Source organism: Coturnix japonica, chromosome 14 (assembly GCF_054131305.1).
Source record: "Coturnix japonica strain WE chromosome 14, WE-NBRP24, whole genome shotgun sequence".
In the NCBI taxonomy this organism is placed as follows: Eukaryota; Metazoa; Chordata; class Aves; order Galliformes; family Phasianidae; genus Coturnix; species Coturnix japonica.
Window position 1 is genome coordinate 18,898,778 of NC_140676.1, and position 14,634 is coordinate 18,913,411.

Here is a 14,634-nt window from a genome sequence, read left to right on the forward strand (position 1 = left end):
GCTCTCCCTGCTCTGCTCTCCCAGTGTTTCCCGCAGCCCCTGTGCTGTGACCAACACGAGCGGGGCTCAGGCCCAACGCCCGCTCACATCCCCAGCAGGCAGAAATAGCACACGACAGAAACCCAGCCTACCTGCAACCCCCAGCAGCAGTTCAATCCTTCATTTCTACACTTGTGCTTCGTAACACCAAACCAATAACGACAGGACGAGCATCTCTTTGAGTCGCTTTATAAAAGTATTTGACTTACGGAGATGCTGCTACAGTTACCTGAGTATAGGAAATTACAATACAAGGAAATTTCCACAGTGAATTTCAGTGCAGTATTTACCATCCAGTGCTGTTGATCCCAGTTCATGTCCTTGTTCAATAGAGCTTATATACACAAACAGCGATGCTTGAAGAAAATGCAGAAGACACCACAAGAATCAGGGGCTGGAGATACCAACAGAACCGAGAGCTGAACTCACAGACTGAGCGCAGTGTGTCAGAATGATGCAAACAAGGCAATTTTAACAGCCTTTTTGTTTTCTGCTTGTTTTTGTTTCTTTTTCTGGAACAGAAACGCATTAAAATATCAACATCCATTCACTTACACGCCGCTATTGTTAAATAATCCAAGTCAAGTCTACTTTACTAGGAAGTGTGCAACAAGCAGAAGAAGCGAAGAAGAACATCATGTCGAGTTCACATTCCTCAAGGTGCAAATCGCAGCTATTCCTGCCGAAAACCTTCTGTTTCTTCAATTGCACATAACAGCTTTTCCTTCAGCTGCTCATAATTCTTATAGGCTGGAAGGTCCAAGCGATTGAAACTGAAAACAAAGAGAAACCTTAAGTATTGAACAGCAGTTCAAACAACCAAAAAATCCATTAGGAACACAGGCATATGAACTGTCCTGTTCAGAGGGATAACTGCATTTGTACCCTCTAAAACAGCTGTATCTTGACATGCATTTGTCTATGAAAGTGAGAGTTAAAGCACAACAAGCACTTGAGCAGCGATAACTTTCCAGAACTGGCAACGTATTTAGTAACAAGTCTCACCTCATCTCTCTTCTGTATCTGAAAGTTAAAATCTGAGCATCTTCACAAAGCACCAGCGTAACTGAGAAACTGAGCAGAAGCGACATTTTCTCCAGCCAAGAGGGAGCATGAGCGTGGCTATTTATTTTCATTGCCAAGATCGAGTGTGGTGATAATGAAAGATCCATCCCAAACTCTTTAAAAAAAGTACAACCTTCAGTACTAAAAGTAGCTTTATGTTCTTAGTGGTGTGCAAATCCATGGTGTTTACAATGGAATCAGCTACACAACAAAACTGCTTTTCAGAAGTTCAACTATTACTCAGCAGAGCTTACTGTCATAACACAGCGTTTTGCTTTCACACAGTCTCAGCCACTTCCATATAACACCCACTTCCTAAAATCTCAAAGTAGATTGCCATCTGTAAGAACAGAACCACAGCAGAGTTTGATCCTTTGTACTTACCAGGTGTGACTTCCAGGTAACCAGTTTTCCTTTCCAACTTTCTCAATGCAAAATTTTTGGGGTCTGTTGCTCCCTGTACAAAAATCAAACAAGGAATTCTTAGGTCTAACTGCCCGTGTATACCTGTAGGTACTACGTGACAACAAAGAGTGAAAAGCTTGAAGAGAAAACAAGACTCTAACTACCTGCAGAGCACAAAGACATCTGTCTCTCACTACATCCCTCTGAAGAAATCCATGTAGTGAAATGCATAAATATGAAGTGGTTTTCAAAGAAATTCAACCACTGAATCACATCGTTGGTTTGGTACTGGAAGGAATCTCTGGAGTTTACCTAGTCCTCCCACTCTGATCAAGCAGGGATACCCAGAGCAGGCTGCCCTGCCAGGACCACGTCCAAACCATGGATCAAGTCACTGATGCAAGGCCTAAATAATAACATGAAATAACATGAGCATAAAATGCATTAAAGAGGGCTCATTACCCGTGAGGTCATTAAATCCTCCCACTGGTAATCTGTACGTTCCAGTAACAAACTGTACAAGTCTCATTCTCGTTATCTATCACAACCTGAAAAATAATAATTAATACTGTTGTCAAGTTTAATACTGAGACGTTCACTTCCCCATCACCCCTAGGACAGCTGGATTAGCAGTTATCATTTATATTTACACACTACTGATCTGTCGAGTAATTCTGACTGTTGCTCACTAAGCTGTAGCTGTGTTCTTGTGAGGAAAAAAGAAATCTACAAATCTGCCAGAACCACAGTATCTGTCTGCTGTTTCTGGTATCACGCCGGTAGATGGTATTGCCTCTGCCAGTCATTCAGATCATTTTCTTGCATTCCACACGGGAGCACCTTTAGGGGAGAAAAAGGATCATAACCATGGAAACTACAAGCTACTACTTTGCTTCTACAGCAAGACTTGTACTTAAGTACTACTGTACTTCAAAGCACCAGCAATCACAGTATGCTCGTTTATAATATTAAACTCTCAGACTTTACAGCAAATAATAACATCTGCTCAGAAAGAAAATGTGGAGAGGCCACAAAAGCTTTCCAATTGCTCACTCTTTAAACACACGCAAATCACATTGTCAAGGATTACAATGCCACTGTTAGCCAAAAAATTTAAACTGGCAGAATCATAATGTTAGAAATGCATAAGTAGGAGACAGAAGAAAGAAGTGAAGAACAACACAGTAACCAAATACTAACTGATACATAAGGCTTCTCTCACACATCCTGAAAACAGAACCGCTAGCCTTAATGAACTCTGCTCTTCAGACACTGACTGAAATTCAAGTTTTACGTGTAGCAGCCTGAATCTGGCAATAGTCAAAGAATCCTTTACCTCCAGCTCCTCAGCATCAAAGGACCGCAGATACTGCTGGGGCAGAATTTCATTGAAGCCTTCAAAAGAAGCTTGTGTCTGTTCCTCAGCGCCTCAGGAAAGTCTCCATTCTGCTACCAGCCTGGAAAAGACACAGAAGGATTATTTAAAACAGGCTACGCCACAGGGATCATTAAGTGGTTGAGTCCAAAATCTTTGGTGTAAGGAAGAAAAAAAAAATTACCACCAGAACTGTCACCATGGACTTTTAAAGAGAACAAACTTTAAGCTTCTCAGGGAGCAAATTAGCAGTGTCCCCATGAAATCTGCTTTCCAGCATCTAGGGGCTCACAAGAGCTAGTCATTTCTCAAGAAAAACCTTTCCAAGCCTAGGAGCAGGCAATCCCACTGAGCCATGTGCTGAGCAAGTAGCCTGGCTGAAGAGGGAACACCTGGAACTGGGGCAGAAAGAGAAAGCACACAGCTTCTGGAAGCAAGGTCTGGTTTCAAAGGGAGAGTACAGAGCTGCAGCTCGCATCTGCAGGGAGAAAACAAGAAAAGCCAAAGCTGTACTTGAGTTGACATTGAGCAGTGTGGTATGAGACAATAAAAAGGCTTCTTCAAGTTTGTCAATAGCAAGAGGTGGTCAAAAGAAAACACAGGACTGATACTTGGAGTGAAAGGTCACCTCACAAGTGAGGAGGAAATTGTGGAGACATCTCATGCCTTTCCTGCCTCAGTATTTAACAGTAGCAAGAGATCTTGGTTTGCCTGGACCTGAGCTGGAGGACCATGACTGGGGAAGAAACAACTTTCAATTTGCAAATATTACAATTGTAGGGATCCAGCTGTACCAGCTGAATGGGCCCTGGTGGGACTCACTTCATAGTACTGAGGGAGCCAGCAGATGTTACAGCTGGATCCCTCCCAACAGCTCACCAAAGGTCTTGGCAGTCTGGGGGGGTCCCTTTGAAGCTGGCCAACATCACAACCATCCACCAGCAGGACATGAGGGAAGAGCCAGGACATTACAGACCTGCCAGTCCAAACTCAGTCCCTGGGCAAGTGATGGAGAAGTTTGTCCTGGGGGATATGGAAAGGCATCTATAAAGCCATTACCAGGCACAGTCAGCATGGGCACACAAAGGGAAAGTCCTGCCTCAGTAATTTGATCTCCTCTGATAAGGTCACCTGCTTGGTGAATGAAGGGAAGGCAGCAGATGTCACTGTTTTAGATTTTGGTGAGGCCTTTGATACAGTTCTTTATGGCAGCCTTCTGGACAGACTGTTTTACTGTGAGACAAACAAGTTCACACTATAATGGGTGATGGACTGGCTCAATAGAAGAGCTCAAGGGGCAAACAGGGCTACATCTGGCTGCATACAGTTACCAGTGGTGTTCTATGGGGCTTGACTCCAGGGCCAGTCCTGTCCAACATTTCTACCAACCAACTGGACACAGACATTCATCCTCTGCAAGTCTGAGAATAGCACTGATCTAGGAGGTGCTGCTGATTCCCTGGTGGGATGAGAGGCCTTGCAGGGGGTCTCAACTGATGGGAGTACTGGGAAATCAGCAGCAGCATGAAGTTCAGCCAAGAGAAATGCTGGGCTCTGCAGCAGGGATGGAGCAGTGCTGGACTCCAGCCAGCGGCTGGAGCAACTCAGTGGGAAGGGACTGGGGGCACTGGTGGCAGCAGGCTCAGCAAGGGCCAGCAGTGTGCCCTGGCAGCCAAGAGGCAAACCACACTGGGGTGTATTACACAAAGCATGACCAACAGGTCAAAAGAGGTGATTCTTCCATAATATTTAGCACTGGTGTGGCCTCACCTTGAATGCTGTGTGCAGCTGTGGGCTCCACAACATAAAATGGATGTTAAGGTTTTTGGAAGTGAACTGAGGAAGACACAAAGCAGGCAGCAGAGTTAGGAGACGAGTGCTGTGAGAAGAGCCTGAGGGCACTGGGGTTGCCTGGGCTGAAGAACAGGACGCTGAGAGGCGGCCTCACAGCGCCCTGCAGCCCCTGGGAGCTGCTCCTGGGAACCAGAGACAGGATGTGCAGTAATGTCCAGTGTAATTGTGCCAGCTTCCATTTCAGATGCATTAGACTGGTTTATCAGTTCAGCACTCAGCTAGGTGAAATTGCTCTCCAAACATATTTCTTTCTGACTTTCTGGATTTCACATTGAGAGGCTGCAACATGCTGTCAAATGCTAATTAACCATTTCTACTTCCATGAAAATGAAATGAGGAAAGTGATTTTGCACATTACAGCATGAAAAAGCAAACTAAACTAAAAAGTGATAAAAGTTTCCAACTGAAGAAAGCAACAAAGGACAAAGCCTTTGGAAAAGAACAGAGTAGGTAACAGGAATAAAAGCAGCATGCAGAACTCATTTCTCAGGCTCACAATGTCTCTACCACAGAAAAAACAACAAGCGACTTTGACAGACCTCACAAGAGAAGTATCTGCTGGATGCTCAGACATCTGCTTTCAGTCTACTTCCTCCTACCTTGAGCAACCATGACTTCATTTTTCTTGGAGCGGATCTGCAGGAATGTGAGGTCATTCTGGGAATCAATGTCTCGCACGGTGCTCCTCGCCTTCATGATGAAGCTGTGCATTAGGCCAGCGTACTGAATGTTTGTGGTGTTGTCCATAGTACTTTTGATAGGAATACCTGCAAGAAGCCACCATGAGGACAGCAAGAGTCAGTAACGCAGCTTTTAAAGCAAATCCCTCTGGGTATCACCATATCCAACTGCAGTGGCCACTGAACCTGAGTTCAGTGTTCTAACACTTGTTAGAGAGCTAAAACGGGAATGGGATCAGGAGTGCTCTTTTTAAAGCTTAAAAGAAGAGTACGAGCAGAAATAAGACAGAGAGGCTAAGTTCTGAAACCATAGAAGAAGGCGAGAATAACCACTTAACTCTACTAGCATCAGTGGTTTACTTCTGCTTTGTCAATTATTCATTTGAGATGTATAAAAAGATAAATAAAAACAAAAATAAGTGTTTTAGGGGGGAGTGAGAATATCTGACATATTTTCTAAGGGTTCTAGAAAACCTTTGGTTTAAACTGACAATCACACAATTTTAACAAGCTGGACCGAACTACAGGAAAATCTTTACTAAACAGAGACACCAACTGGAAACAGTGCAACCACTATTTCTTGAAGTGCACGAGTGGTGTAAGTTATGATCTCAGAAAACAGACTGACAATACCTTCAGAATTAACAACAGTGATTCCTTTCACTTGTTTCTGGCTCTGAATTCGCTTCAGCGTTTCTTCTACCTCAGCCTGCAAAAACAGAAAGCACAAATCAAAAGATCACAGCTGCTGTCTGCCTTCAACTAAAGCTTCACAACAGCATGCCTGAAAGTAAAGATGCACAAAGATGATGCAAACAGACACTGCCTACACCTTTCCATAAAGCACTGCGTACTTCAGTACTATTTTCTCTGCTTGGTCTTTTTAGTTGGTTTCCATCCATTTTGGATTTTCAGGGTAAGTTCTTTACAGAGAGAGTGGTGAGGTGCTGGAACAGCTGCCCAGAGAGGCTGTGAATACCCCATCCCATTCAAAACCACATTGGATGGAGCCCTGGGCAGCCTGATCTAGTGCCAGATCTGGAGGTTAGTGGTGCTGCCTGTGGCAGGAGGTTGGAACATGATGATCCTTAGGCTTTCTTCAACCCATGCCATTCTGTGATTCTATGATCTTTCAGAGCAGTCGTCAGTCATTTGTGATTACAATCTTGTGCAAACTTGGAACTCTCTTTTAATCTTGTCCTCTCCTCCCTCCCACCTTTCTGCAGCCCCACAGATGGGCTCCTTATTGCTGGCTCACAGTGGAAAGACTTCTTAGACTGCTACGGTACAGGCATGCAGCAAAATCTGCATACACACAAATGGAATTCACGAACAAAACAGAACAATGCACACTCTATATGCAAAACTACCCTCCCTTTTATCAAACCGATGCTAAGAGGAATTAAAAGCATAAAAAGTGAAAGGAAGAAGTGATCCATGCTCTTTACTTTGGATTATTATTGGTGTAGGGATCACTACTTTGGAAAATCAACTCCTCCAAAAAATAAAATAAAATAAAAAAAAAAAGATGACTGAAAGCATCAGTTTGGAGGTTTTTGATTCCCTGAAAAGGAAACAGAGACGTGCCACACATTTTAGATCCTGCAAGATCTGGCAAAGAACAAAAGGATCAACTGAAGTTGGGGGAAAGGCCAGAGCACCTGGCCAACAGGGCTGCATTGGTACAGCACTGAGAGCCCCCCAGCTGGGAGAGGTGATTTGTGTCAGTGAAAAACAAAGCATCAGTTCAGCCTAAGAACTGCCAGCAAACCTTCCACAGGGCTTTGGGAATGGAAATAGTTCAGAGTAACACAGACTGCTGCTGTGATCAGACAGCACCACCTGAGCTTGTCTTGACAAAGCAGTTATTATCCTATACAGAAAAAAAGCTGAGTTTAATCACTTTGAGCCCTTGATTCCTTCTGTACGTTGGACTGCTTCTGTGTGGAAGACAAAGAAAGAGGAAAAAAAAACCCAAACAGATAACTACAGGGTGTGAAAACGCTGAGGGATAATAGTGACACGCTGTTCCATCTGAAATAATTTCCTGCCTCTCCTGCAGATGCATCTAAGCCCAAAGTTGTCAAAAACTGAATCACACCTCAACGAGTGCTTGGGTGCAAAGAAGAATCTACACAGAACTTCACTGACCCTAAATCTCCCCTACCAACCAACAGTAACCTGACTCCAAGGAGGGGGAGCTAACCTGGCAGCTGCTGCTGTTTGTACAGGGAAGTCTCCTGGAGCTGCACACAGAGGAAACTCCTCCCCGACACCTCACTGCGCCCCTGCCATTCACCGGGCCAACAAAACATCACCCAGAAAAACCTCACGTACCGAACCCGAGCACCAAACAGAACCTCAATTCCAAGAAGAGACAGACAGCAGCTGAGATGAGCTGAGATGAGCTTTGTGAAAGGAGAGCAAAACCTCTTCCCGTCAGACTCCTCCATAAGCTAATGCAGACACAAGCTGCACATCAGTTACAGGATTCATCCAGAACGTGTGACCCACGATCCCACAGCACAGTGTGTCTTCATGAACTGCTTCAATTCTCCACATACAGCTCACATCTCCATTGCCACACACACTGAACATAACGGTATCACGACCTGCTGTCCAGCAATGCCAACGGGAATCAACCTCCCGCGGATTTACAACTCAAAGGCCGTTCCGTGTTCCGCAGGACACGGCACTGAAGGAGCCGGGAACAAACGCGGCCTTTTCTCCCGACGTTCGCGTCGCGGCCCAACAGCTCGGAGCCACAGGTCCGTGCTGCGGGCACACAGCCCAACGCGGCAGGGCAGCACCGCGGCCTCCCCTGCATGGCTCCGGGCGGTGCCGGCCGCCCCCATCAACCCGCGGCTTCCAGCAGCTGCCAAGTGAGCCCGCCCAGCCCCGCACCCGGCGGAACCGCACAGCGCCGTTCCTCCCCATCAGGCCCGGCCCGCCCCGAGCGGCGGAGCGGAGCAGCCCCGGCCCGGCCGCCTCAGGCACCATCGCGAACCACCTCCCGGGGCCAAGTCACACCCTGCGCGCATGCAGCGAAGGCTCCACCGATCAACGGGGCGGGGGTCGCTCCTGACTCGGAAGCGCTCATGTTCAGCCACAAGCGGGAGGTGACAGCGCGGGGTGTGTCCGTGCTGCTGTAGGACGAGAGAGAACAACGAACCGCCAGCAACGGAACAAAAGGTGCTTCATCCGCACACAGCACAGCACCACACACTATAACCAACACACAGCCAGCATCGGAACACACGGTGCTTCATCCACACACAACGCAGCACCACACACTATAACCAACACACAGCCAGCACCTTAACACACGGTGCTTCATCCACACACAACGCAGCACCACACACTATAACCAACACACAGCCAGCACCTTAACACACGGTGCTTCATCCACACACAACGCAGCACCACACACTATAACCAACACACAGCCAGCACCTTAACACACGGTGCTTCATCCACACAGAACACAGCACCAAACACTATTACCAACACACAGCCAGCACCTTAACACACGGTGCTTCATCCACACAGAACACAGCACCAAACACTATTACCAACACACAGCCAGCATCGGAACACACGGTGGTTCATCCGCACACAGCACAGCACCACACACTATAACCAACACACAGCCAGCACCGGAACACACGGTGCTTCATCCGCACACAGCACAGCACCACACACTATAACCAACACACAGCCCAGAGCTCAAGGCCGTGCATCTGTACAGCCCGCTGTGTGCACTGCAGCACCAGCTGCTCATTCCTTACCTCACACTGATTTTAAATACGTCAACCAGTCACTACAAATGGTCTGAAGTAATATCAAAATGTGGGTTCGCACAACCGGATAGCCTGCTTTCCTCCTGCAGATACACACTAGGTGTACATTACTGACTGGAATCTGCTGCAACTAAGCAAGTTACATTCATAGGAAGAGTGGGAGTCACTTTACCTCTTTGCAACCAGCTCCTTCCTTGTAGCTCAGCTCTGGGCCTGAGGTACATTCACCTGCAGCCCTCCTGCTGCCATCTCCTCCTCCTCACTCCCAGCGCTGCGATTCACACCATCCTACCCACACTCGTACTCCTTGGGCCTCAAGGGGAGGCTCATGCACAGGCCACAGCTGCACGCGTGCATCTGGGCTTCCCAGGGCAAACAGCAAAACATGGTGCATCAGAAGCTGAAAGAGCCCTCAGGGAAGAGAGGCCAACTCAGGGGGCTGAGCACGGGACACCCTTCTTCCTGCCGGGCTGCTTCCCCTCCTCTGGTTTCTTTCTATCGGTCCTCAGAGAGCAAGGAGATGCTCACAGCCTGTCACCAGCACTTACGGGTTGGCTGAAAGGCCACAGGTTGGGAAGACCGACAAGGAAATGGGGGAAAACTCACACCATGTCAAGGGAGAGACGTGAAGCCAACCACTTCATTGCCCTGCGATAGCCAGCCCGAGCGAGGGACGTTCTGACCAGCTACTGAAAGAGGCAGCACCAGTTTTACAAAGTTCGCTTCACTTTTATTGTGTACAAAAGGATTTGGCTTCTATTTATTACTCCGCCCACACCCCAAAATGAAACCCCAGTGCCCAGGATTTCCGCTTAGCAATCAGTCACTCAGCCTCCAGTCAGACCCAAGGAGAAGCCTGACCATGGGGCTACCTTACCTCCTCCCTCTCCAGTCCCAGCCAGCCCTATTTCAACCTAACCCTACATTGGCCCTGGCCCTCAAGAGACACCCTGAAGGAACGCAGCGTCTCCAGCTCTTGCCATACATCAAGTCCTGCACAGGTGAAGCCCTCTTTGCTTCTAACACACCACAAGCCCTTCCCTTCCAGCTTCCTTCCTTCCATGACAGGGAAAGCACGGCCGTGCCGGAAAACCGGACTGTTGAGTCAGCTGCCTTTGGAGCCACCTCCGAGGAAGTGTTGCTGGTGGTTCTGCTGTCCTTTGTGGCTTCTTGCTCAAGCCCTCATCGTTGCTTTCTGCTTTCCTTCTCAGCTTTCTTCCTCAGCTGAGCAGCGCTTGCCTTGCGTCGGCTTTCTTCATTCTCTCCCAAGTCTCAGTCCCCAAACTCTCCAAAGTCCTACAAGAATCAATTCAGAAATGCTCAGGGAACCTTCTCAGCTAACAACTGGCTGACGGCTCACTTTGGGAGCTCAAGTCACCCTCCTGGGCACATTGGGCTGCCAGAACCGAGAACTGCCTTCCTGACAGTCAGGCACACAAGAAACTCCACCTCTGTCTCGTTCCCCAAATCCCACACAAACCAGAGCCTAAAGCCCTTTCCTGCAAGGCAGTCCCTGCACGGGCAGGTGGACCGTCTGCCTGGCAGCTCATAGGGAGCAGCAGCAGCTGCAGGATAAGACGAGCTGGCACATCCAGGCTGCTGGTGTGCCATCAGGAACAGCTCGCACTCGGAAGGAAGGACAGAGCCAACTGCGGCACTCTCAGCAGTGCTGGGACACACTGCCGTAGGCAACAGCTACAGATGGTTCCCTCCCAGCCGGTTGCCCGTGCCTTTCTCTCAGCCCGTGAGAGCACCACTTACTGCCTTTGGGGACCTGGAAACTGGCAGCATGATGGCCAGCACAGAGAAGCTGCAAAACGGCTCCATAGAAGAGTCCGTGGCACAGCATGTTCTTCATTAGCGTGGGCTCAGGGATCTCAGGTGGCCAGAAATGCCGTTCAGCAGCCATAGCGCAGACAGCCTACTGCTTTACTGCTCTCAAGTAGGCTGCCTGCTGTGAGGGGGGAAAAAGAGGCATCATCACTCTCAGACACTGTGATGGTGTTACTTCCTGCTTGAAACATTTCCAGGCTGACTTAGAGAAGTACTCTGAAGCTTGGTCACCTTGGGCTACCGACCCGAGAACAAAGAGAGACATCAAACTTGCATTTCAGTTGCCCTTTAGCACCTGCCTCGGAAAAGAGCCCTCAGCCTTCAGTACTGCTGCACTTACAGGTGAGGGGAAGAGAAGCAAGAGAGGACGAGTGGATGTCAAAGAAGGGAAATGCTTAACAGGCAAGAATAAACCTATCCCTGAGCTCCATCACACACGCATGAATACTGCCTTACTAATATGAACAATAACATCATTCACACAGCTAAAGTTACTCACGTTCACGTACCTGGTTGTGGACATGCTTGAGGCCTCGCTGCTGCTGTGCTGTTCAGCGTCAGCCACAGCAATAAAACGTGCAGAAAGCCCATCTGTTGCAGACAGAGGAGTGAGCCGTGCTTAACCAACACTGCTTCAGTTCACGCTTACAGTAAGGCAGGAAGCTCGTGACGCAGCTCCAGACGGCTCTCCTGAGGCCCAGCTTCATTTCATGGCCACTCACGCTCTGCTGCTGGACATTCTGCAACGGAAAAGCCACCGGATGCAAATCCCATCCCTCGCAGATAGCATCAGACCTCCGCTCTCATGGCAGTCGCACTCACGGCTCCAGGGGAGAAAGCAGACGTGTGCTTACTGAGCAAGCACTGTTTGCTGCCAGCTGCTGGTAGGAACCCACGCCTAAACCAACAAGACAAACGGGGACTGGGACATACAGGGTAAAGATGGGACTGGGGGCCCACAGAACGTGGCTGCAGAAGAAGCCCAAAGGAGGAGCAGATGTTACAAAAATGCCACCCAGCTAATGCCGGGGGTGGGGGCTGCACAGCGGGTAAGGAGCTCAGTGCCTGGACCAGCCACGGTGGAGCTGTGATGGTACCAATGCAGGGCCTGGCACGGCGGTGTGGTGCCAGGCCAGCTATGCCGCGGGCGGATCCACCTCCATGGGCTCCACATGGGTGGTGGTCACGGGGCCGGTCCAGGCATGATGGAAAATGGCTCTCTTACCCCTCCTCTGCCTGATGGTCATGGCGGGCCTCCTCCTCCTTCTCTCTCCTAGGGCCCCCAGCTCCATCCTCCCGCCTGAAACTGGGCAAACTTCCACCCTCACCCTCTTCGCTGCGGACATGGCTGTTATCTAACATAGCTCTCAGAGGCGACTGCGTTGCGCGCAGCAATGGTGACCAAGGTGACGTGGTAAGGGTTCCAAAATGCTGGATCTGACAGTCTGCATAGGTTGAGGAGGGGGCTGGAGGGCAGGGCACAGCACGGGAGCTACAAGGTGCTCCCTGTGCCCAGCAGGCAGCCCTTCTCTCCTGCCAGCAGGAGGGCACAGAGGAGTCAGCCCCGAGAAAAGGGCCCTTGGCCTCCTTCACCCTCCCCCTTCTTCCACAAGGGAATCTTTTCAGGCTGCCATACTGTCGTGGTTTTGTATTTTTTCTATTGCTATTCCACATCATAACATCATGTGGAGCACAGAGAAGAACTACATGTCCCAGAGAACCTCAGTGTCGGAGAGGGAAACATGTCACAGAAGTGATGTCGGCTCTGTCTCTCTCACTTCCTGGCAGCCAGTGTGGATGTGCTTCCAAGCCGTGGCGCCTTCTATTTCAAAGTAGGCAGAACTGGGCCGTGCTCCTGATTGCTGCCGCTTTCCAGACCTCCCCCTCCCTGCCCCCACTCTGCTCAGGCAGCCGGTCTCAGCCAACAAACACCACCGCACAGGACCGCAGCCCTGACTCGTCCCACTCACCCACAGCCAGAGGAAGGACATCGGACACACCTTCGTTTTGGCTCCACAGCCGCAGTCCAACACGGCACCCAGGCCCGTCGCTCCATTCCTTTGCTCGCTGCCAGTTCCCACGGGGAGTCCTCATTCAGACACCTGGAACAACAACGCAAACCAACTCGTCAGGCAAACAACAGACACGCACACAAACACAAAACGCCCTCCTCGGATCCCGCCACTCACCCTTCCTTTGCCCACTTCTCTCGCTCACCTTCAGGGCAGCGCCAGCCCCTTCAACCCGATGCAAACCGGCTGCCTACAGTTCAGCCTTCAAAGGACGAGCAAAGCGCGAGCCACGGCTCGGCACCCGGCACAGCGCCCGCCGCGCTGCCCTGCAGGCAGCATCCCAAGGCCGCACCGACAGCTCGATGCTCGCACGGCCTTCCCCGGGACGAAGCCGCCCCCCGGCCCCCGCCGCACTCGGTGGCACCGCACGCATCGCCTCTGGGTGCCGGCAGCGCCGCGAGCTCCTCCCCCGACAGCCCCTCCGTGCCCCCGCACCGAGACCCGACCCCGTTCGCAGCACAGAGCCCGCTCCTCCCGGCCCCGCTCATGGCCGCCATGCCGCCGTGCCGCCATGGCCCGGAAGTGCTCTCCGCCGCCTGCAGGAAGCACTTCCTGTCACGTGGCTCAGGCCGGGCTGGGGCCTGTTGGGGAGGGGGGGGCGGCTGCCGGAAAAGGACGCAAAATTAACGTCTCGTTTCGAGTCTTTCCTCTCGCTTTCCCTCCTTCCCTTTCCCCTTCCTTCCTCGCCCTCGTCCCCCTCCCCTCCACCCCCTTCCCTTCCCTTTGCTTTCTGTCCACTCTCGGTATCCAGCTCTGCACCGGAGATGCCTCCTGCAGCTCATCTCCGCAGGCAATAAATGCTCGCGCTGTGTTTCTTTGGACGTGCGGATCGCAAACTCCATCAGCACAAAGCACTTACAAACAGGTGACTGTCCTTTCCCATCCTCTGCAGGTTTATGCAGAGCAGTAATACTTCCTCATGTCCAGCCTGAATCTCCCCTGTCGCAGCTTGAAGCCATTCCCTCTGGTCCTATCATTAATGACACGAGAGAAGAGGCCGAGCCCCAGCTCACTACAGCCTCCCTTCAGGAAGTTAGAGAGAGCAATGAGGTCTCTGCTGAGCCTCCTCTTCTCCAGGCTGAACAATCCCAGCTCCCTCAGCCGCTCCTCATACGGCCTGTGCTCCAGACCCCTCACCAGCTTTGTTGCCCTCCTCTGAACGCGTTCCAGGGCCTCAGTGTCTTTCCTGTAGTGAGGGGCCCAAAACTGGACACAGCACTCGAGGTGCGGCCTCCCTGGTGCTGAGTACAGGGGAGCAATCACCTCTCTGCTCCTGCTGGCAACACTGTTGCTGATGCAAGCCAGGATGCCATTGGCCTTCTTATTATACAGTAAAGGAATCTCCTGAAAGGGAGACCAGAATATCTGGCAACACGAAACAAAGTTCTGATTCATAAAAGACTGGCAGCAAGGCCTGAATCTCTTGTGTAATATGCTCTTGATTTATCACGTTAGCACTAGGTGGAACAGAGAAGCTTCCTGAGACATGATAATCAAAAACTAGTCCAATG

At 50.2% G+C, this 14,634-nt stretch overlaps 1 protein-coding gene across 16 annotated transcripts; it reads right to left on the bottom strand.

The window, feature by feature from the left end:
* Nucleotides 1-214: 214 nt before the first annotated feature.
* Nucleotides 215-13,689, bottom strand: LOC146758523 (dynein light chain roadblock-type 1-like). Of its 16 annotated transcripts, none has more exons than XM_085516080.1 (8): nucleotides 11,561-11,699; nucleotides 6,052-6,127; nucleotides 5,338-5,505; nucleotides 2,846-2,966; nucleotides 2,160-2,349; nucleotides 1,972-2,057; nucleotides 1,489-1,561; nucleotides 215-812 (listed from the first exon to the last, which is right to left on the bottom strand). In XM_085516080.1, the coding sequence occupies exons 6-8, from the start codon at nucleotides 2,036-2,038 to the stop codon at nucleotides 713-715; spliced, it is 240 nt and encodes a 79-aa protein (XP_085372206.1). In that variant the 5' UTR covers nucleotides 2,039-2,057; nucleotides 2,160-2,349; nucleotides 2,846-2,966; nucleotides 5,338-5,505; nucleotides 6,052-6,127; nucleotides 11,561-11,699; the 3' UTR covers nucleotides 215-712. The 16 variants fall into 16 exon arrangements, 15 of the variants coding, with proteins under 15 accessions (XP_085372206.1, XP_085372209.1, XP_085372210.1 ...); XM_085516083.1 differs by lacking the exon at nucleotides 11,561-11,699 and adding an exon at nucleotides 9,391-9,502 and having other exon boundaries at nucleotides 2,164-2,349; XM_085516084.1 differs by lacking the exon at nucleotides 11,561-11,699 and adding an exon at nucleotides 8,449-8,549 and having other exon boundaries at nucleotides 2,199-2,349.
* Nucleotides 13,690-14,634: the final 945 nt, after the last annotated feature.